Genomic DNA, 24299 nt, shown 5'->3' on the forward strand with positions numbered 1-24299 from the left:
AAGTCCTCATGCTAACATGCGAATGCAAAAAACAAATAAAGAACAAGTAACGTGTTGTTCCCGCAATACTAGAAGTATATACATTGCTAATAAAAATAAAAACAAACACACTGAACGCAAATCACTTCATTTATATGGACCTGTTAAGGTAGCAAAAAACTACCGCTGTTGTTAATATCTGTTAGCATATTAGCATAATGTTGCTACGGAAGTAGAAGGCAGCGCTGTCAAAACCGCTCGACGCAGCCGTGCTCTCTCCTGTCAGTCTCTCTGAGAGGTGAAGGTACCATCGCAGTCAGATCCTCCAGCCTGTTTGCTGTCACAATGGCGCGTGTTGAAACATCATCTAGCAGGCCTTACCACCTGGTTATCTTCGGAGCCTCCGGCTTCACGGGACAGTTTGTGGTGGAGGAGGTGGCCCGGACTGTGTCCGAGGGTCCGAAAGGGAACCTGAAGTGGGCCGTGGCCGGCAGGAGCAAGCAGAAGCTGGAAAAAGTTCTGGAGCAGGCCGCAGGAGTCCTCAGTAAGTATCTCCACAATCCCATTAGTTGTGCATGTTGGAGCAGATTGTTTCGTGCAACAGGGATATCTTCTTAATTATTCCATTCAGATGGGATAATGTCATATGCAAGGATATTGTATTTGTGGAGACTGCGTTTATTTGATATTTCAAGAATACTTTGTATGCCTAAAGCAAAGGGAAATTGCTTAACTGCGACTGAGGGCGACTTATCTGTGCAAGGTGAAGTACAAAGTACAAGCGAGGTTGCAACAGAAATGGAACCATTACATTTACGCTATTGTTAATGTTAAGGGTAGCAATTGATTCATTCTAGAAATTGAATGATTTTTCTATTTGAAACATGAAAATTATATCATTAGTACATTTTTAAGTCTTCGCGGTTTACAAGTACTCAAATAAAAGAAAAACAGTAAATTCTACCTTTTAAAAAAAAGCTGTATTCAGCACATATAAATTTGCCTTTGGCTTAATAAATAACCTAAATGATGGATACAATTTAAAAAAATAAAATAATACTTGGCTATATATTTTCTATTAACTAATCGATTAATTTGTGAGTAATTTCAGCTTTTACAAAAACAGAAATATTTTATCTCAATGCAATTAATATGTGCAATTCATAACAAATATTTATGGAATATATTTAGTATGCCAGTAGTTTTCCAGTTTGTTGATTTGTATCCATGCAACACTCTAAACATAGAAAATAAATTCTATCACTGGATCAAAACCAGGGAGCTATTTTGCTGTCATGATAGTAATGCGAGTTTCCAGAGGATTAGATAGTTATTCAATTGTCTGCATAGGGAGTGTACAACAGCTGATGGAACAAACTAGCTCACTGTATAATCCCCATCCAGTACAGCACACACACAGCCTGACAAGTCATTCAGTTAACACTGAAAACTGCAGCTTGTCTGTTTAAACCGAAATTTGCCTTTTCTTCCAAAGGTCCCGTTGCAGTGGTACAATTTAAAACAGCTTATATAGTCTTTGCAAGTCCTTTCTTCCTCTTGGCAAATAAGGTACAATCAAAAAGTTAAAGGTTTGAAATCCTAAAACAACACAGACATCATTCCTCCTTTATTTTTTATTTCACTAATTTTCACATCTGGGAATCGTGAATATGTTTAATTATGAGGGCTATGACAGAGAATTGAATAGCAAACATTTGGTTCAAAATATGCTATAGCACTTGAGCACCTGTACTTACAAAATGTGTGTGTGTTTGGCTTGCGTCTGCTTGTGTTTGCAGGTAAGCCCGAGCTCAGGTCGGAGGTGGACATCATCGTGGCAGATGTGGAGGAACCAGACTCCCTGGCAGCCATGTGCAAACAGGCTGTAATTGTTCTCAACTGTGTGGGGCCTGTAAGTAGATTGTTTTTCTTTTACACACAGAACTTGCTCCGTCACATGACACAAACTATTTTTTTCTCACATTATCTCACAACACTTGTGGCATGTCAGCGTCTCCCTCTCACATCAGTGTAGCTCAACATATCTCTGTTTTCTCTCTTACTCCCTCTTTTTTTCTTTCTCTCTCTCTCTCTTCTGCTTTCTTCTGCTTTCTCTCTCACACACACACACACACACACACACACACACACACACACACACACACACACACACACACACACAGACACAGAGCTGCCTTCATTTACACAATGAGGGCTACTGACTTACAGGACACAATAAGCCGTATTGTATTAAAGTCAGAATGAAAAGTGGGTTTCCAGAAAAGCATTCAATGTCTTGTTTCAAACCAAATTCTTCCACTGCAGTAACCTCTAGTGTTTCACACAGCAGCACTTTGTCAGCTTGGTTAAAAACTGAGGCACAAAGTTTAAGTCAAAAAGAGTTGGACCATATTGTCGTTTAAAAATGTTTTATTTGATTAAGTTAATATCTTAATACAAAAACATGCATATGCCAAAGTGAGTACAATATGTTCTACTCGCTCGTGGGAAGGTAAACTTGATGGCTTAGCCCTATTGGCCTAACTGTTTTTATGTTGACAATACAAAGCCATGTTTGGATAAATCTATAACCAGGGTGAGAAAGACCACACAGTATTCTGTAAACCACAAGCCTTACCTAACAGTCTAAGGGAACAGGGGGAATGTACCTTGCTCTGCAAGTTGATCTGTGTAGTAATACATGAGTCAGCCGTGTACTGACAATCAACCAAATTAAGATCACTGTTAAAGAACACAAATAGAAAGCCGACTGATAAGAAGCATGTGTCATTTGACGTACATTTAAAATTGATCATGAATATAGAAAACGCATGACTGCACAATGAACAAGTTAACAAGATTTGCTTAGAGAGCTGCATTCTGAAGCAGTATCCAAAGTTTTCTGTGTGGAAAGCCAGTGAGGGATCATTTATTATTGCAACACTGGAAATGTCAGGGCGCCTCTGTGGATCCAGATCAGGGGGGATATGGTGAACATAGATACTGGCAGGTTGTGGTGGAAAAAATGATAAGGTATGAAGAAATATATGGTTTTGCATTGCAAAAGATAAGATAAGATAAGATAATCCTTTATTAGTCCCGCAGCGGGGAAAGCTAGTGGACCTTGGGTTGTCCAGTTGTCCTGTGATATACAAGTTAAGAAAATTGTGTTTTATGACGTGGTTACCCATGACATAGTAGATAAACATACTTTAAGAAAACATAAACGTTTCTTAAAGTATTGGTATTGGTGCCACTGCATGCATACTATACAAATTGCTTCTCTGAAATCAGATATGTGCTGCATAAGCATAAAATCCAATAAGTCAACAAAGGCTGATCAAGTTTTTCAGGTTTTTTTCATGATAAATAAGTGTCATCCTCTGTGTATGTGAGGAGACGTGTTCATCTACAAGCTCTCCAGACCAACATGAACTATAGTTGATCGACCAACAACCAAAGTAGGATAAAAAAGGAGGAAAAATGGAACAGTGCATTAATCCGTTTGCGTGTGTCTTTGTGTCTGTGTGTGCGTGTGCGTACGTACGTTTGTTTGTTTGTTTGTTTGTTTGTTTGTTTGTTTGTTTGTTTGTTTGTTTGATTGTGTAGTACAGGTTCTATGGCGAGCCAGTGGTCAAAGCCTGTGTGGAGAATGGAGCCCACCATATTGACATCAGTGGAGAGCCTCAGGTATGCTCACTGTGCTGTGTGCACAACATTAATCATTACATTACATTATATTAGTAATCCAGTATTCTACTGTTTACTCCAATGATTTAATTGAATGAGATAGACTTTTGCTTTATGATTAAAGACAAATGGTACGCATACAAAGAACACATTAAAAGGAACAAATGACTGGTTTCCTTAGTAAAATCCACATTTTAATTGTTTAAATTGCATTCAATGTAAATAATATAATACTTTAAGTGCCGTTTTACATTCTGGGTTTTAAATGGAACATTTAAATGCAAACAAATAAATGTAAAGATAATTTCAAAATACTTATTAAAAAGGTTTACCCTTATGTGCTACTCCTAATTTAAAGTTAATCCTAACTTTAAATGATCAAACTGTGATGATGTGTTCCGATTTAAAATTGATATTGATTAGTTGATATTCAGGGATCTTGCTCCCTGCACAAACTGATCATATCATATGTGGGCACAAAATCAGCTACAGGAGATATATTCACCATCACGAATAAAAGGATGTCGGTCATCTATCTATCGTGAGGTTCTTTCACCGGATCGGTTCGTCTCTCTCTCACACACACTCCCTCTCTCCCTCTATGTGCATCAATGATTTTTGGTAATGGAGTTGCCCAAAGAATCTTTTCCTAATAGCATGGAAAATATATATATATTTTTACCCTAATGTAAATCTTTCCTTTTGTGGGATCTAAATCTTACACTTACAAACACTATGCTTTTAATTTAATAATGCATTTTAATAAAAGTTCACAGAATTTTTTGGCCTCCTTTCCTATGATCACCACGTTTTCCCATCTCAAAGACCTTACCCCTCTAAACTCAAACTTATATATTTAAAAACGTATAGTATAGATTAAACGCATTAAAGTTACTGACCTCTACACTGTTCATTTTGCCAAATATTTTTGAATTAAATGAAATTCCTAAGTAAGAATTTAAACCTTCTGTCGTAAGTGGACCCTACTTGACTCTATTTCTGCAGATGTCTTAACATTCAGCTCATGTGTCATTTAAATGGGAGACGTGCTGCATTTCATGCTGTAGCTTATTAGACAAAATAATCTCTCACTTGGCTACAGATGCCGGTCTTTGTAATGCAGCATGTATCACTGAAACACAGCTGGCACTCTGACAACCTGACTTGAGGCTCAGCTCCTTAAGGTTCTCTGAGAGATAGACCAAATACCCCACCAACCCTTTTCACACAATGGGACAAAACTTCACCATAACTTCATGCTCGTCAAAATCATTTGAATTTAATACATAATAGGCTATTACTTTTACACAAACACCTGTTTATGGGTTTCCATTGGTGCTTTTACACATTTTGTGTGTGTGTGTGTGTGTGTTTCTGTCTGTCTGTATGCAGTTTCTGGAGAGCATGCAGTTGAACTACAACAGCCAGGCAGCTGACAAAGGTGTGTACATCATAGGAAGCTGTGGATTCGACTCCATACCTGCGGACATGGGAGTCCTCTACACCAGGGACCAGTTCAAGGGTACGTACATACTGATATGCACACAAACACACATTCAAAATGAACCCCCCATCTGAGGCTGATATGCAGTCGTGCACTCACACACTTTCTGCTGCTATTAATAATTCCTTCATTGTCATATTAGCCTCTGCCAAAACATGAAGTGTGTATATGTGTCCACCCTCAGGAACGCTGACTGCAGTGGAGAGCTTCCTGACTGTCAGCTCAGGCGATGAAGTATGTAACTACATTACCCATAAGTCCAAGCAATGGACCAGCTTGTGGCATTTCATTTTTTCTACTAATTTGAAATGTGACTTGTTTTCCCTTTCTCTCTGTCTATGTTCTCCTCCTTGATGCCCTCTTTTTCCTCCACATTTTCTCACTTTGTGTGTGTTTGTTTCTCCGTCTTCCTCTATCAGGGCGGATGTATCCATGATGGCACCTGGCAGTCAGCTATCTACGGCTTTTCCGACAGCCAGAAGCTCCAGAGTCTCAGGAGGAAGTTTAATCACAAACCTCTCCCTAATGTTGGCACTAAGCTTAAACGAAGGTGCGTAGAGAAGAAAAGCAAATCTTTTACTTTTTCTCAATGGCACTTACACAGCCAATTTGTCAAAGTTGGTAAATCGATCCTTAAAGTATATGTTCATAATTAAAAGTGCGGTAACACTGTTCAGAGACACAAAGGAGACATTTTATTCTGGAAAGACTTGGGAAGATACCCTCTTCATTTGGTTACACAGACTGTTAAGATACACTTTGAAAGAACTAAGATTGATTGGGCAATACAGGTATCAACATTTGAGTGTTTATAAAATACATTAGCAATATATCAGCCAATATTCAAAATGGATGTATAGGATAAATTAATATCTACTATTGGATTTCTTTAAGAGTCAAAGATAGGCATTGAGCAGGAAACGTTTCAGTTGGAAAAACAAAGTTGCCAGTGCTCTCTGGTGGCAACACTGTTTCTAAATGGCCTCAAACATATCTTTGGTATTTTCATTACAATTTGTCGTTACTTATCAGCCGACATGTACGCTGATATGTAATATATGAAATGAGTTAGCAACAGCAAATGATATTGGTGGATAATTCTCTCACAGCATTTGTACCAGTGTCTGCTAAAAGGGAAACATTGTTTTCTGTCAGAGTTAAATCCCACCATCATTCGGTACACGCTAGAGTGTGTTCTACAGTCGGGCTATGTTTTCATGATTTTGAAAGTATTGTGTTTTCTCAGAGTGTATTTCTTTGTGTTTTGTATTTGTAGAGGATCTTTGTTCTTCAGTAATGAGATCCAGCAGTATACGGTGCCGTTCATGGGCTCCGATCCCTCCGTGGTGAAGAGAACTCAGCGCTTTCTGGTGGAGGAACATAAAGCCCAACCGGTCAGCCTTTATTTCCTGTGTTTCCTTTACACAATAGTCCTCTAATGATTCACTTGTAAAATGATAATGATAATTCTTAGCAGCATTCTTGTAGATTAGCCTTTTTGGGAGATCCAACTGTGTCTAACTTCATTTTAAGTTTCACAGATGTGATCAATAAGGATTTTCCAACCATATTTATATTGAAAAGTTGGGATTAGTGGCAAATGTCCTGCTATCTTGTTCCATTTATTTTGATTTGCGGTGTGCAGGGACACTACCTCAACCATCTTGATTTCAGGATAAGATGGCACCAAAATGGAAACGGTGTATTTATTACTGCCTCCACTATGTTTGTCGAGCATTAAATAAAACTTGTATTTTCTTCAGGTTCAGTATGGAGCGTATGCAGGAATAGGAGGTATTGGCAACATCGTCAAGATGATGTTTGCCGGCATGATGTTCTGGTTCTTAGTCAAGTTCAGTTTTGGACGCAATCTGCTCATCAAGGTAAACAAACATGGCATGAACTGACTTTAACTTAATACTCTATTATTGAAACTAAAAGTTAGATTACACATACTGTGTGCTGGATAATGTTTAAGTGCTTATGTATGTTGTTTGTACCCTCCTTCTCAGCACCCAGAGTTCTTCTCCTTTGGACTTTTCTCCAAGGCCGGACCGACTAGAAAGCAGGTAAAGTGCTGACCAGAGAAAAAGGTTTATACTTAAATTAATGCTCATCTGTGGTTCGGTTCATATGCAAACAAATCCATTTAGTTTAGATGGTAACGTACGCTAAGAAGAAGATGCCTGTATTGTGATATGTGTTATGTGTGTGTCCATGTTTGTGTTAGATGGAGGCGTCATCCTTCCAGTTTGCTTTCTATGGAGAGGGCTACAAAGAGGGACAGGACCCCTCCCAGGGAAAACCTAACGGCAAGATCCGCACACGGGTTCAGGGACCAGGTAACTGGAAATCTTAGTATAATAGAAGGTTACGAAAACAGTTTGGCTTGAAACATTTTAAACCCTCCATGGCTGCAGGAATAAAGTTAGAAAACAAAGCAGTAATCTGAACATCAAGCATGTTAGTTCTATCGGTTCAGGCTGGTAATTAAGCAAATCAGACCAGGTAACCAGTCCGGCCTGTTAAACACTATCCTCGTTGTGTCTAACGGAAATTTTATTGTGTTTTTCTTATTACTCAGAGTGTGGGTATGTGGCCACGCCCATCACTATGGTACAGGCTGCTCTAACAATCCTCAACGAACCCACAGCCTTGCCAAAGACGTAAGTTATCACACCCCAAATCTACAGCCGCCCTGGTAATGTCTGTACACCCAAATGCAAATACAGCACATAACATTTCCTCTTCACAGAGCCGCCTGCCCTTAGTCCCACAGTGATTAGGTGATTGAATCTATGATAAACCAGATGGCCATTTTATGTGTTTATACATTTTATTTTAATAGACTAAATAAAATAAAATAATAACATTCAGGAAGTGAGAGTGAGCCAACATTGGAACATTTTTTATCTTCATAGTTGCTACTTTACAGAGTATTTTTCATTTATAATTTTATGTCACTTAATGCACAAGCCAGAGAAAGTATTTATTTCATATTTTTACAGTCTCATGTTTAAACATCCATGTAATCTAAGAATGTCATCTCACTTCAATTCCGGAGACATGGCTATAAAAAAATGTTTTATTCTTTATTTTCAGGGGAGGAGTTTACACTCCAGGAGCTGCTTTTGCAAAAACGACCCTGACGGACCGCCTCAACAAACACGGCGTCCAGTTTTCTGTCATCTAAAGTTAGTCGTCCCCCCCGATGCCATGCTCCAGGTTTTCTCAGCACTTACTAATATGCATCGTAACAACTGGAAAGATTCCAACTATTGGAGAGCTATTTCATCACGAGCGCCTTGACTAGAAATGGAGTGCACTTTCAGATGAAGATCTAACACTGTTTTTGGTGGTACTTTCTGCATTTATCTTTTTCATTCGGTCAGAAACTTGCCAGTCTCCCTTTGGCTAGAATGTACTATTAACCCTCTGCTTGTACGACAAATAGCACCGCCAAAGCAGAATCACCCCCCCGTATTAAATAGCAACAGAATAGCAGGCTGATAGTTTCATATAAAGGTCCTGGACAATATTTCCCATGGCAGGATTGATGATTAGTAAAATAGGTTAAATCAGTGGTGGAGATGTAGCAAACTGTATTAGAAGTGTCAGCTGTAACTACAGTAGAACATTTAAATATCTAGAATCTCTTTAGGTGTTGTCCTTTTGACATACAGTAGCTTCATATGCACAAGTACACTAACCAGGTAGCTGTATGTGTCAGAATAGACACCTGCTGTGTGTGTGTGTGTGTGTGTGTGTGTGTGTCTGTTTGCTAAAAATCCTGATAGCTTTGTTTTTGATAGTTTAGACTATCACAAAATCATTCTTTCTTTTTACTTTTTTTTTTTGGTAGCTGAATGTTGCAACAATTGACCTTTCCAAATTATTGCTTTTGAGCCTCGTCAGAAAATGTATCCAGTTGTTTGTGCACAAAACAGTATGGGTTACTCCATGAGACTGAACGGATCCCCTCTGCTGTTTTGTTTGCAAGTGTGTGTGTGGAAAGTCTTGCTTTTTTTTATCTGAAGAAGTTTGTGGATAAAAAAATTCAAGTCCACAGGAGTGACAAAGTTATAATGTTGATCTCAGTGCTTGCTTATGTGCACGTGACAATAAATGTTTAGGGGTTTTGTTTTGGTGTGCTTTGCTTTGTATGGGCCTCATAAATAAAACCAACTCTGCTAAGAAAATAAGTATTTTGTCTTTCATGTTCAAAAGCTTTCAAAAAAGCTTTTTTTGTGTGTGTTTTACATTAATTAAATCTTGTCTTTGGTCGCTCCCATAGCCTCGGGGTTGAGGCATGAGCCATGAAGCACACGGCCCCTGATTCAAGTCCCAGCTTTCCCCAAATCTCATATCCTGTCATTGTTCTACTGTAATCTCTATAATAAAAGGCATTAAACATGCCAAGGAGCACTGACATGAAGGTTAAATAGTCAGAAACAAGTTTTAAATTGATTGTAGATGTACAGTGAAACAATATTTCCTTCTACCAATTCTGTTAGATTTAAGAGCTCTGACTTTGTATTTGTTGATGAAAATACATATCTGGGAAAAATGCAGTTAAACAAGACTTAATCCATATGACTCTAGATGTTATCTTTGCCTGGGTGCATGTACATATGGTGTATGTATGTTAAAGCAGGACAAACAAAACAGGGGTTTCAGCTGTGATAATTTGCCTTCGTAATGGGGTAGTGAAATGATTTCATGGTAGTAAAATCCCTTGTGTAGTCATGGTGTGATGAAAAGCTGCATTCCTGGCTTCATTTCATGGACTTTCAGATTTTGTTTAAATAATGTATGTAATAAATCAAAAACTCAGTCAAACCATATTATTTTCATGCCAATAACACCACCTCTTCGATGACTGCTTCTTTCATTAGTAAATAAGATATTTGTTCATGAAGAACTGACCTGCAGTGTTGGTTTCCATGGTGTCAGTTGCTACAACCATTTGAATTGTATAAACCATTTTACAGTTGTAAACATTCCAAAAGTATCCCAGTTTATTTCCTGTAGCAAGGAATATATTCCGTAAATGACATCAGCTGAAAGTAGCCATGGAACCAAGCTGTTGCCTAGCAATGCAATTCTGTAGAAACGGTCTATATAAAGTCAAACATCTTAAAAAAGTGGCTATGCCATCACCTTATTTTGGAAAGTGAGATATTAGTATTAGCAAATCAACTTGGGTGTAAATAACATTCAACATGACAGGAAGTAGAATCTAAATAAAACTTCAAAATATTTATTCATTAAAAAAACATTAATCTCATGTACAAAACAGACAGCACATTGTTCATGACTACAAAAATGCAGGAAGGGGAATTATTTTTCCCCAAAGAATTTTTCTTGGCAGTGTCATGACATTTGTACCATTGGCTGGCTCACATTTTATGCTCCACCTCACACACACTATTATACACAGTAAGTATACAGTGCTGGTCTGACAAGCAGTGGCCATCCACCATTAGGAGACATAAATGGTCTCATGGCTCTATCCATATGTGATCTAGTTCACAAGGCAGAATCAACTCCGTTCTCTCCTGCTGTACAATGTCTTTGACAATTGCTTTTTTTAAATGACAGTGTACAATCTTTGCTGTTTGATCCACCTTCCATTCCAAATAGCTTGTTGTTCATATGGTGTCTTGGTTCAGCAGCTGATGTGAGTAGATGACATCTTCATAGTGGTATTTCTCTGCTATCGCCATGATGGAGTCATTGCACCTGATTCTACTCAAAATCTGCAACACTTCAACCACAGAAGACCTGCAGTAGACAAGAGTGGAGGAGAGAGTTGTGTGTTGTTATAGATGTACGAAGGAAAGTCATTACATCTGCATGTAGTTATTAAGATAATCACTTAATAAATGATGTCACATTTTGTCACTTGTGTCACTGAGCAGATGTTATATTTTCATGAAATAGAAGTATCAAAAGAAGGATTTGGATTTTAGCTGTTACTAAGCTGTTTAAAGATAAACTACTAAAGACATGATACATTAAGAAATCGGAATCCTTTTTTTCCCCATTTCACTGTGACCAAGTTGAATTTACAGCAATTTCTTAAGATATTTTTCCTTTCTAATTGAAACACATGTTTTTCTTACTTGGTATTTGGATTTTCAGGAGGCTGCTGTTTGCAGATGGTATGAACTTCCTGAACAAGATGGTTTCTGAAATTCTGGAGCTGAGGCAAACAGGCATCCTCTTCTTTGAACCAAGAGAGCGGCAGACTATCTGCTATCTGGAAAGAGAGAGAGACAGAGAGCGAAGTAGTGTGAGGTTAAGCAAAAAAATAAAAGCATGGGGGATAGATGACAAACAAGTAGACCATTATCAAGATCAAGTTTAGAGACAAGGTCACACACACAAAAAATACACTCATTCCACATTAAATTATAAATATAAACACCTTTTTGCATGCATGTACAGCATTGTTGTACAGCGTCTGACTGCAAAGGGTGATCATCAGGTATCGGTTCAGCAGTTTGTCCAACATCAGTTCTTTCAAAACAGACTCAGGAAGCAGTAAATCCCATTTTCCCATGTTACCTAGTAGCTAAGATAAAAACAAAACAATGATTTACAAACAGCAGACTGGAAAAATGTAACTCCCCACATGGAGAGACTGAAACAATATAAAGCACACAAGTCTTTTAAAAAAAAAAAAAAATCTTTAAGGGAGCATTACTTTTATGGCCATCCAGAACTGTTGATCCCTGAAGCGACACTGAGGAGACAACTTGTCCTCTAGGAACCTGAGTAGAAAAACAAACAGCATATATAATAGATTTAAAATACCACAGAACATCATTAAGTCATTTTACCTGCTCTTTAAACAATACATCAGAGTTAAAAGGTTATTGATCAACAATTTTAAATAATGATTAAGCCGAAACATATGTAGTAATTGAGTCTATACTATATAATGGGAAAAGAAGAGACTCTTTCGTCGTAAACAAGGAAAACATGTCTAAGAACACGGGCTAGTGATTAGAGAAATGTCCTCGACAAAGATGACACAGGGGTGATATCATATCTGCTTTCTCATTGTTTGTCATTCAAATATTCACTTAATGTATAAACTGAAAGAGGCATGGAGAGATTCTGACTTTTTGGGGTACAGAGGGATGAAGACATCTTCATCTGCGCAGCTCCTCAGTCGTCCGATCACCGCCTCTTTGAATGCCTGCATGGGACATTAATACACATCGTTAACACAAACATTTTCATATACTGTGTATTTGATATGTACATTATTGTATATTTATAGTCCAATAAGAGTAGTTAATGTTGTGGAAATGATAAGAATTGAGATATTTAAGATAAAGGAATTAGTTAAACCAAATACGACGCTGTGAGACAGGGACTTTTAAAATAGCAGCCGTGGTTTGAATATGAAAATAGAAACTATCTCCCAACACTATTTCAAACATTAAGAAACGTGTTGACAATTATGTGTCAGTGTATGCTTTACCTTGACCGGTTTACTTTGCTCTCCTTCAAAGATGGAATAGTCCTCCTTCAGTTTGTGACAAACTTCCGATAGGCAGACCGACTGATGGCGGGACATGGGATCCCACACCAGCTCCACATAGGCTAAGCAAACAGAGAGCACAAAAAGAAGTGATGGGTTCAAGGACAGTGTGTTGAGGAATTGTTCAATAATGATAAATCTCTCAGAAGAACTGGATGCCAACTTGCTTTAAACTGTGGAGACGCACCCTTAGCTATAAATCGTTATAGCTCCAAGCCACTCACACCTTCAAACTGCCTTTATCAAGTAATACGTGCGCTTTCTCTTGCATTTGAACATATGAAACCTATTGAAATATAGCTTATTTTATGAATGGTGGATAAGTACAAGTGTGTGAAGGAGAGAGGCAAAAGTTACATAGCATACATAAGTGAGTGAGTGAGTGAGTTACCTGTTATTTTGGGTAGGACAGTCTTTTCTATGACATTAGACTGTGTCTGTCTGTCTGTGTGCTCGAGTTCCTCGTGGCCATGACCATGACAAAAGGTCTCAACAGCTGTGAACCACGGGAGGTTTTCAAAGTCCCCACTATCGTTCTGAAACATACAAATGACATTGGACACATAACGTCATAAGTTGTGTCATGGCATCGGTGTGTATGTATGAACAAGTCTCTGTGTACGTGTGTCCACAATGTACCTTCAGTGGGTTCCAGGCCAGTAGCTGATGTCTGATGATGGGGTTCAACAGCTTGGGCAGACACAGAGAGATGTAGGCGTTGTGGTAAGAGTCAGAGTAAGATCCTCTCCATTCTTCAAACCGGGACAGAATCTTCTTAACGTCGGAGAAATCGTTCTGGACGTCAGAAAACACTGCCTGGGACCTCAACAGGATGTCAGCTGGAGAGGGAGCAGGGAGGGAGGGATGGTGGGTCAGACAAAAGCGATCACTTTAATTTACACTGGACTTCTGCTTTCTTCTACTTAGGATTTCCTGCAATTTGTAATATAAAAAGTGATAAAAAGAAAAAGAAGAAAGACAAAGTTGCCGTATGTAGAGTACAGAATTATATTGCAGCTGGGCAGAATTTTACTGTATCACACTTTATAGTGAAGCTGTTCAAGGTTGAAGCTTTTAGTTTGACAGACACAGACAGATAGCTGAACATTTATATTTCTCCTCACCTATTGTCTTCTGCAGCTGCTCCTCCTCTTCGGCTGAGGGTTGTGGGTCTTCAGGTATATCAAAATCTTCTTCAGCTTTAACATCAGAGGCTACCTCTCTGCAACATGTCAGAAAAATATCAAACAAATAGGTGTTAATATTGGAAATAAACACTATGACGAAATATTATGGGGGAGTGCGACTGACCCACACATCACAAATGAGCAGTCAGGAGGATTCAAAGGACTCAACATGTGTTTTTCATCAGATAATGATAATATAAAATATTATGTGACATAAGTTTGACTAAAATGACTGGTTTTGGCTAGACTTGATGAAATGCTCAAAATAATCTGGTGACGAAAGGGACATTTAACTAAGACTACATAAAAACAAAATAGCTGACAAAATTAAGAGAGAAAACGTTTTGACTAAAAGTTTATTAACATGTCATGACTTTTTGTCAACTAAAACTAGACTAAAGCTATGAAGGATAAAATGACTAAAACTAACAAGCATTATTGTCTGAAGAATAAATCTAAGAGTGAATGTAAAATAGCTGCCAACATGAACACTGATACAAATATCTATGCAAGGGACTAGAGTAGACAACTTGTACATCCCTCTCATTTTGTAAACATTTCTAATTTACTACTACAGCAATCATTTTGTTTATGCATAGAATATATTAAATATATGAACAAAGAAACAAACCATGACATGAACATTTTTCATCTTGAAAGATATTTTCTATTAGACTCACCCTTGAGTTTCGGTTTTATCGGTGGAGCTGCCACTCTGCTGATCTGTGTTAACAAAAAAATGGGATGAAAAAATGTAATGTCAATATTCCTTCCGGAGACTATTTTGAGACTTATTGTACAGATACATTTACAGACATGTTGTACAGATACAGACATTGCACATACAGACACATGGACACAGATGTTACTCACAGCTGAGCTGCTGCAGGCGGTCGGCCTCCTCCTTGATCATCTGTCGCCTCTGTGCTAACAGCTCATCCATCTGGTCAGATAACAGAGAATGCAACTCCAGTTCCAGAGAGTTGATCTCCATAACCTGTCGACAATCAACATGTTATCACCAGTCAGAATATTATTGTCATCCGTTGTCAGAAGGGATGTATTTCTACAGCCTCCAGTTAGAGCTACAACTGTTCAATACCAGCTTTAACTGTTAGACAAAACTGTCTAATTATGACAGAGAGCTTTAAATGGAAAGAGAGCTCAAACAAAAAGATGTGTTTAAAATTTCCTACTATCACTTAATCAGTGCATGTGGAATAAATACTTATAATAATAATCAAATTTGGCTACCAAGCCTGAAATCCTGCCACCCAGCTCAAAAAACGGAGTACAACATTTTCTCACAGACACTATTTGTTTTACTGTCGACATCTAGGACACGTACAATTTAAGGTTCTATTATATCAACTTTACTAATTATTTTCATATTTGCTTTTATATGATAGTAAACAGCAGACAATAACTGAACAGATTTACTCATTTCTGACCTTCTCCCGTAGACACTCCACCAGGTTGTGGATGTAGAGGGTCATGGTCCTGTAAAACTTCAGCTGTTTCTCTGAGGAACTTTCCTCCAGACTCTCCGCAGAGGTTTTAGCACACTCAACGTCGCTCTCCATCCTCCTCAGCTCCGCCTGCCGTGCTCTGTGCACCTCCTTCAGAGAGTCTAGTCTAGAAATAAATGAAAACATTTAAAAATAATCGCAGACTGAAGTTAGGAGTTCACGAGTATCTGTTTGATTACAAAACATGTAACATTTGGCAATGTGGAATCACTTCAAAATGTATTGGAAAATATTACAATATCAGGGCATATCAGACCAATATTTCTTTCATGAATGTTATCTCTATAATATCTAATTTATGATGTGGTGCGACACTACGGCAAATAAAGCTAGTGGAAACTTACTTTCCAGTGATCCTCTTCTTGACCATTGAGATACTGATTGCAGGAAGAGTTGGGATTCTGACCCCTGTTGATCTCTTCTTTTGACGTCCTCCGTCTCTCCTGCTGCCGCCGTTGCTGCTGTAGCCGCTTGCTTCACTGCCAGATGGGCTCTGAGGGGAAGAAAATAGGAGGATAAAGGATGTCAAAGTTGCAGTACTGAGGGGAGCAGTTACACTAGCAGATGGCTTTAGTCTTCAGAAAGAGACTATTCTTCCATTCGAGAATCAATGGGAAAAGAGTTCAATACGTAATGAGCAAGACACATAAAAATGACACTAGAAAGAGACAGGAGGACTTAACAGAAGAAAATTAAGAAAATATGGGAAAAGGAGGAATAGGGCTGCTTCTTCCTACCTGTCCTCCTGGTCGTCTCTTGACTCCCTTCTCAATTTGTGTCTCCTCCCAAAGTTCCTGCTCTTCTCCATCAGTTCCTGAAAGACTGCTTTCACTTTCTCCTAGATTTCACAAAAATATACAAACTAGTAAACTTCACATCCCCACAATTTGGTGCAAAAGAAGCAAAGCTTTTTATGCAGCCAGTCTATCATTATGTTATTTACAAACAACAGACCATTTTAGTTCTATTACGTTGCTACTGTAGGTTTTACTGTTATACTAGTTCACATGCTCGTAGAAAAGGGTCACAAAATGGAATTCCATGTTAAGATAGATATCACCAATACATTCAGTTCTCCCTGCCTCTCATACCAAGTTTCTCTGCAATCCTCTCCCTTATGCTCTTCAGTCTTGGGGCAAACTCGATTCTTCTCTCATGATCATCTGGCTCATCGTCATCACCATCAACTCTGTCCTCCTCATCTTCCCTGCTGTAGTGATCTGGGGTGCTACCAGCGGAGCTGTGGCCGTCTCTACCCAGGGAAATGAATTCTTTCTGGGTGCGAGTGTTGTGACGCTGCCGCCTGGCTGCCTTGATCTCTTCAGCTTTAGGGATAACTACTGTAAAGACAAAACGACAGACAAATAAGTCCGGGTATTCACAAGGAACATGTATGGCAGAAAAACACAGATCCAACAGATCCAGATGCAGGAATACAGCAAGCAGGATACCACATACCAATTATCATAAACAATAACAGCAAGTCAGTCATAACAGAAAGTCGCCTTCTTAACTCTGCTTGAAATGATGACAAAGGATGTGCAATACATGTTTTTCTCACTAGCAGTAATTACAGGAATTTCAATGTGTACTGAAAATAAGAAGAAGTATAATTATTTTTATCTGGTATTCAACAAGTGCAAGAGTAATCAGAGACACATTGCATTTATACTCTCAGAACAAAGACTGATAACGCCTCATTAACCCCAATGATAAAGCCAGGGTGTATGTATGTTTACAGGTCTACACTTGGAGATGGGACAAGAATGACTATGTAAGAGTGCAGGGAGTATTGTAAAATGGATGTACAGTAATAATTGTTACAAAGGATCAATAAACAGGCTGCTGAAAATAAAATAATGCATGTAGAAACATTTCTTAGTGTGTTTAATACAACTACTCCGACCAAATATCTGTCAGAACAGCACTTCTGTGGAGTACACCTGTGGAGAACACATACTTGGTTTAGCAGGAGGGCAGCTGGAGTCTGAGGCTGTGGCTGAGGCAGATGAGAGGGAACTGATATCACTGTCATCGTCATCATCATAATCGTCGTCATCGTTACGGTGCATGGCGCGTGGTGAAGCCTGACTGTCATAATCTTGCCTGGGAGAAACAGATGGTCCGACACTTCCACCTGCTGTGGCTGGGAGAGAGGAAAGGGAGGCATGCAAGCGTGAAAAATATATATATATATAAATAAGTATGCTTAAGTTTGACAACATTTTCAAGTTATTATCTAGATACATACTGAATTAAGACGAAAATCTTAAATATTACTTCAATGACCAAGACATGTTGAGCATGTAGGCTGACACTCGTAAAACATTTTCAACAGGTAAGAGTTTTGTATAGGATACTTTTCGTAATCTATATATCTCTCTAGACCAATCTTTTTTGTATAAGCTGAAATGCAAATGCTTTACTTCCACAATCCCCTTTTTACACAAATTCATAAAGACGCATTTGTCAAATTATACTAAATCAACCTGTATTTAATCAGGGTGTACAACTGGTTAATCTGATTGGTATCATAATACTTAGTCTGCTCTCATTTATATAAATGACGTGGGCAAAATATTAGAGACATAGACATCAGAGTGCATTAGTGTTAGCTATGAGTACTTTAAAAAGCTGGCACCTGACATGTACTAAGTGTTTATATACTGTATTTTAACATAAGATCTGTGTATGTAATGCAACGTACATCATGGTGACATGCTACAGCGTCATGAGTGTGTCTGATATGAACAACTCAGGCTCCTACCTGTGCTTTTGCTGGTCCCGGCAGGTGAAGCCCCCTTCCTTCTTACTTTGAACAGCACTGCTTTATCAGAGGACTTCTTCAGTTTAAATGTGGGTTCCCCAGCTATAAACAGTAAAAATAAAATCAGAGATCCATTAGGATTAAATTGCTGCTGACTCCCCCAAATGGCAGAGACTGATTAAGAGAACATCAGATAAAATCCTACCCCAACAATTCTGATTGAATGCATTGTGTCCTTCAGCCTAATCAATATGACACAAAACAATGTATCATAAGGAAAATGTATGAATATTTATAATAAACCATATTTACATATTTACCTTCTTTGTCGTCAGAGAAACTGAGGATGGCGTTTTTTTTCTTCTTAAACCCATCTTTGTTCCTCCCTCCTCTGTCTTCTGTCACTTCCAACGTCTCCCCGTCTTCTCCGTCACTGCTGTCCGGCTTGGGGGGCGTCGTTTCCCGCTTGGAGCTGCAACTTATGCCGCGGCCCGGGGCCAGCTTGGGGACCGTATTCACCGCAGCCGGAGCTCTCTCGTCCCCCTCTCCGTCTCCTCGGCTCTCCTGCCCGCCCCCTCGTCACTGGAGCTCTCCTTTCTCTGCCGAAAGTTCCTCCTGGGCTTTTTGTTAAACATTGTTTTCACTACTTACATGGAGGCAGTCTAACTAGGTTGTTGCCACCAGGACCGAACCGCTTTACGTTGCGTCGTAAATCGTTTGACACAGTCGCAAAACGTAACGTGAAAGCAGCCGCAATGCACTATGGGATATGTAGTTTGAATACAGGGGCTAAGAAAACTCTAAAAAAAAAACATTAAGGCAACTCTCATTTAATTTTTATTATTTAATTATTCCGACTTCAAACCGCATTACTAGTTAAAGTTACGACAGTAAGCTGCTTTACGTGTCCTACAATGTACCAGCTAAGCCATCTGTACGGGGCCCGCCTGTTCCCATAATCAGCAGTAATACTCAGGAGACATTAACATGTGAGGCTGTGGGCCCGGGGTGTTATTCAGGGTAAATGACAGCCAAAAGCAGGGGAGCTGAGGAATAAGACTGTGTGACCTGTTGAAGCAGTTAAATTAAGTATAAAATGGGACTTAAAATGAGAAAAACATGATTAGTGACTTCTGCTGCCTCCTTCCTTATCTCTCTCTCCCATCAATTGTTCTCCTTCCCCATCTGCTCCGCTCGTATTCCCTCTCTCTCTCTCTCTCCTCCCACTCGGTGGACGTGAACAGCCTCTGATCACCAGTCAGCCATGTTGTTGGTGTGACACACACACACACACACACACACACACACACTCGCACACACACACAGAGCTGTCAGCAACAGGTCCTACTCTGAGGAACACGACTGATAAACTCCATTACTTCAACAAACGCTGCTCTTTGGGGATAGTGAACCCCTAACCCTAACACACATCGTCTTGGAAACAATCCGGAAGTATTTGATGGTAACTTCAGGGCCTCGGGAGCTCGGAAGTTGACGTGTTTTGTGGCCGCTGTGAGAGAGAGGTACGCCAGCGAAACTGCTTATCTAAGCAAGAGTGTAAGTTTAATATTGTTGTGTTAATGTTTCTGTAGATGCATGTTAGTGCTCGCATACGCTTTCTAGACTAAGCACAGGTACGTATGTTCATTTGTTGAGATGTTTTCCTTCTTTGATTCAGGATTATATGAAATGTATCTTTGAAGGGGGGGTTGCTCAGCTGGGATGGGACTTAGGTTAGGTTAGTTATGATTTCATCAGACTTTAGTATTATCGATACCTACATACGGGGTGTTTGTTGGTACCTTTTGTAACACAATGTAAAGTTTGTTGAGGCAGATCTGCAGGCCAGTCTCCTAAATTCCTCTCGGTTCAAACGAGTTGAGCAGGTTGCAAAGCATGCAGCCAGGTCTGCTGATGACAAGTGATCAGGGAATGTTACTGTATCAGGGTATCGTTCACACAGATTGAGGTTCAAGTTAGATTGAGATTGTTAATAAAGCAATCTGTGGTTCACAGTAAAGTAGCTGTGCTCAGTTATTTTATTTTGTTTAAGTTTGACTGATTTTGGGTTGTCCCACAGTGGGTCTCTTGTTGTCTTCAGTGACATAATTAGAGCCACCAGTAAATAAGCATAACTTCTAACATCATTCAAATACAAGCAACCCAAAACAGCAGTATTGTAGGAATCCACAATACTTATTTCTTGTGTCAGTATTTGATTAAAAAAAAAGTATGGTTTTGTTGTTGTTGTAATACCACAAGTGGAGTTTACATACTATATTTGTGAGGCTTTCTGCTGACACCCAACCATGCAAATTTATCACCTAACCCAATTTTATTTTTTATCAAGTACACATGCATTTACTTTGGGAAATGAGCACAAATTGTTCTTTATAAGAAGAAAACCAATGCAATATTTTGCTGAACAATTTTTATACTTTCTACTTTTTTGTCCCTTCCAATACAAATGTTATGGTGTCATTCCCTGACACTGATATACTGACTGAAATGTTGTTGGGCCATAGAGCCTTTTCAATATTCTTTCGACAATGGAGCAATTTTTTTTACAGTATTTCCTTGGAAAATAGAATTGGTTTAGTATTATTGATTTGGCACACGCAGTGATATATTCACAGTATAGCTAAGTACAAAGATTGAAGGCTTGGCAAGCTGCTTTTATGCAGCGTCTTTTGATCCAGCAACAGCTTCTTTTTTCATTAAGTAATTTTATTGCTGAACATGGCTTTTTTTATTTTTCTCCACTTTACTGTTATTTTGTTATTATCACATGACAGAGTAATGGAAACTAATCAAACTGGTGTTGATCTCCATGTTCACAAACTTCCCATTGGTGGAATTATCCTCAAGGCAAGATACTTAATGCAATCCCACAGAGCTTCACCCTGAGACTTTTCTGTGGAGTGAAAGATCAGGGTTGCTGTTAACATTATTATGACAAGGGTAATATTATCAGTAGGATTATTAGCTGAAAAGCCAAGTTTCTTCATCCCTGTCATGAGATCACCACTGTTTGCAGAATGACAATAACACCGGACGGGCCCAGTATTGGTTTCGTAGGGAATTTATTCAGCAGATGTAAAGTTTAACCAGCCGTTTAACTCCTCCTAAATATCTTCTGCATGAAAGCTTCAGTCAAGATGGTAGAGAGGAAACACACACACAGTACTACCAGAAGTATCCTGCTGTGACCCTAGTTCCCACTATTAAATTACAATATATCAGACTACTCTCACCAGTCCTGTCATATACTCCTGATATATGAACAAATCAGGGTGGGGCAAAGCAGACTTAAGGAGGGAGAGGCATGACTTGCCTCTTAAGAAAACAAAACACAGAATTGCAAACAATGTTAATCAAAATGAAAGACTGTAAATTACTTTTGCCGCACTTGATCTAGAGCAACTGGTGGATTAAGGTGTTTACGGCAGAGTAGATGGGTCCCTTGTGCTCTACGGTGGGAAGCAGTCGGAAAGACAGAAAAATATAATGACACAGAAGAGGAGTGGGGAATGAGTGATACAGGAGATGGATAGCCAAAGGACTGGAGCATGGGTCATTTTACTGTACATAGAAACAAACACACACAGAGAGCTGTCTGGTTCTTCATTTAATTCTGTATTTCCTTCTGTCATTGTAGAATAGTCTACTTGGCAGCAAGGTGCAGTATAGAAAATGCACATTAAACAGAGCATAAGGGACAAACAGACAGACATGCAGGGTTCAAAGCTGCTGAAGCAGCTAATGTCAGGGGCAGCCAGGCTATTTATCCAACAGTTTTCAGTGTTGTATATACTAACTGAGAGACAGAAATGGAACCAAAGCAAAACTGAAGCAGGTTAGCCAAGCCATAAAGTGTTTATTTATTTTTTACCACAACACTCAGGGCAGGCATTAATTCAGCATTAAGTGGTTCACATTGAACTTGAAAGTTCAACTAGTTCAACGCAATCAACTTTTAGACCAACGAAAATGTGCAAGATAATTGCATATTTCCATTGTTTTTAGCTAACGGCCATGCCCTCATGGGCTTATTTAAAGGGACTGCAAAGCTTTACTTTGGACCAACAAGCACTTTTCACAAAATACATTTCGTCTGAACAGAGCAGGAAAACCACAGTTGTAGTTAATCATACTGCACATTCTTTAGCTTTACTAGTTTCAGAGCCATGACACTGGGTATTCTGGCTCACAAACAAGGCTAACTGATCAGAATCATTGTTATCGTTATTGATGACACCTGTGCTGCTCTGATAGTCTTCTCACCTGGTCCATGCACCTTGACAGTTAGGCCACATTTACACCTGATATTAACATGTGATTTGCGTAGGATACATTATCTGGATAACGACATCTGACCTAGAATTAATAAACATTGTCATTCTCATAATTCTGCCCATATTGTGATTGGATTGCAAATTAGGCAGATCTGGTGGACAACAAACATGATGTATCTCAAGGCAACAAAGCCATGGACAGGAGTCATTCATTATTAAATCAATATTGCAGAGCTGTCTTTGTAAACTACAGGTTGGGACATAATATGAGTCATATGTCTATTTATGTAGTCAACCATGACAACAGTAATGGGACTACTGTGCATATGTGGGCACCAGAATGGGCTTACACAATTTCAACATTGGATCAGATCTTGAAAAGTATGAAAACACAGTGCAATCTCAGTCTTATTCTGTTCAAGAATAATCATACTGTATTCTACTGATCTAACGTAAAGACCCTCCGATATTGTAGTTTAGTAAAACAGAAATCTGCATTCCCCATACTGTAAATGAAATGCAGCTTCACACAATGGTATTGCCAGAGCTGGGTGGAAATCAAAGGCTTTCTTCCAGTTGCCAGTCTCTATTCATTACAAAGATGTAGTGTTCAGCTTATACAGTATGTTTTTAAATGGTTTTCTCAGCTTAAGAAATTTCCTCTGCCAATTTGATGATCATTCAAATCCTTGTGTAAAAAAAAAAATCAAAACTGTGTAATCTGTAAATGTATATCTTAAGTCTCCCTTTCAATGGTGCCGACTGTAACACTAACGAAGCAGTGCATCAGGCTTTTATTCACAGCCACTTACCTGTCGCCTGGAGTTCTGCTTTACAACCTTGTTTTTAAATAGGTCCTGCATCACAGGTAAAGTGAACCTTCAGAAGGGATTTGCATGAGGTTTGCAAAGCTGAGTCTACCACTGAAGTCAGTCACTTGTGCCAACTGAGTCAGTAGATCAGTCGGTCAGTTGGTTAGTCAAGAAAACTGCTCTCTTGAAACAGTAAACCTTAAAGCAGACAGTCCACTGCTATCTTTCATTTATTCATTATAATTCCTACAGTTTTACATTACCAGAGGTCACACTCCATGACTAGAGCCTGAACAATACTGAATGGCTGTTAATATTGGCTGATGTCATCTTATCACTTATGTCTTGTTTTGATGTATAGATAATTTGGTCAATATGCACAAAAAGAGCTTAAAACAGTATAAGGACTTGATACAGTTTGTCTGGCAAAGTACACTGTTTACTCTGCAACACCTGAGATGCCAGGCATCCGATGAGATTAAGATGTTTATTATTTAAGTATAAAAAGTGTAAAATAATTTTGCTGCAACTCTTTGATGACATGATGTGATGGAACCTTGCTGAAAATTTGTGTTTTAGTTCATACGGATGAACCAGTCAGGCTCTATATTATACATGGAGGTAACAGTGTAGTGCAGAAAATAATTTTAGGCCATAATTATGTGTTCACTGAGTTCATGGCAGTGGCATTTTTCCAACTGAATAATCCATATACTTAACTAAATAGTAACCTGACTTATTTGTTTCTATTCCGCACGTTTTGCTGTATCTGTGTTGGGACTGCTGCAAACCTGACTTCCAAATGAATTAATTCTTATCTATATGTACACAGCCATGCTCCAATATTTGATAAAGACTGCAAACGAAGGATGAATGCAGAATGAAAGAGAATAATGCAAAGAAAAAGGCGTGAGGATAAAGTACAGGAGGACTTGACCCAGGAGGAGTAAAGTAGGAGAGAGGGAGAGCGACAGATGGCAG

General features: G+C 38.8%; 3 protein-coding genes across 3 annotated transcripts in view; 2 read left to right on the top strand and 1 right to left on the bottom strand.

Moving 5' to 3' along the window:
• The first annotated feature begins 211 nt into the window (after positions 1-211).
• On the top strand, positions 212-9375 carry LOC129101801 (saccharopine dehydrogenase-like oxidoreductase). Its single transcript, XM_054611733.1, has 12 exons — positions 212-523; positions 1779-1891; positions 3589-3669; positions 5062-5191; positions 5358-5407; positions 5593-5723; positions 6450-6567; positions 6937-7056; positions 7186-7242; positions 7404-7515; positions 7758-7839; positions 8276-9375. Exons 1-12 carry the CDS (start codon positions 325-327, stop codon positions 8364-8366), a joined length of 1284 nt encoding a protein of 427 aa, XP_054467708.1. The 5' UTR covers positions 212-324; the 3' UTR covers positions 8367-9375.
• An 867-nt stretch (positions 9376-10242) lies between these two features.
• gcfc2 (GC-rich sequence DNA-binding factor 2) lies at positions 10243-18940 on the bottom strand. Its single transcript, XM_054614113.1, is given in 19 exon segments — positions 10243-10957; positions 11299-11435; positions 11604-11750; positions 11883-11949; positions 12304-12380; positions 12669-12790; positions 13120-13264; positions 13368-13567; positions 13853-13950; positions 14596-14638; positions 14789-14912; positions 15367-15550; positions 15789-15937; positions 16182-16282; positions 16536-16784; positions 17405-17590; positions 18212-18313; positions 18532-18780; positions 18783-18940. Coding segments are annotated over 19 exon segments (2577 nt in total). The 5' UTR covers positions 18847-18940; the 3' UTR covers positions 10243-10824.
• A 140-nt stretch (positions 18941-19080) lies between these two features.
• The window catches only part of itsn2b (intersectin 2b), a 31416-nt gene continuing 26197 nt past the window's right edge, over positions 19081-24299 (top strand). The window contains exon 1 of the mRNA XM_054608409.1: positions 19081-19768. The gene's annotated coding sequence lies outside the window, so the exon portion shown is untranslated. The remainder of the gene's footprint in view (positions 19769-24299) is intronic.

Source organism: Anoplopoma fimbria, chromosome 2 (assembly GCF_027596085.1).
Source record: "Anoplopoma fimbria isolate UVic2021 breed Golden Eagle Sablefish chromosome 2, Afim_UVic_2022, whole genome shotgun sequence".
In the NCBI taxonomy this organism is placed as follows: domain Eukaryota; kingdom Metazoa; phylum Chordata; class Actinopteri; order Perciformes; family Anoplopomatidae; genus Anoplopoma; species Anoplopoma fimbria.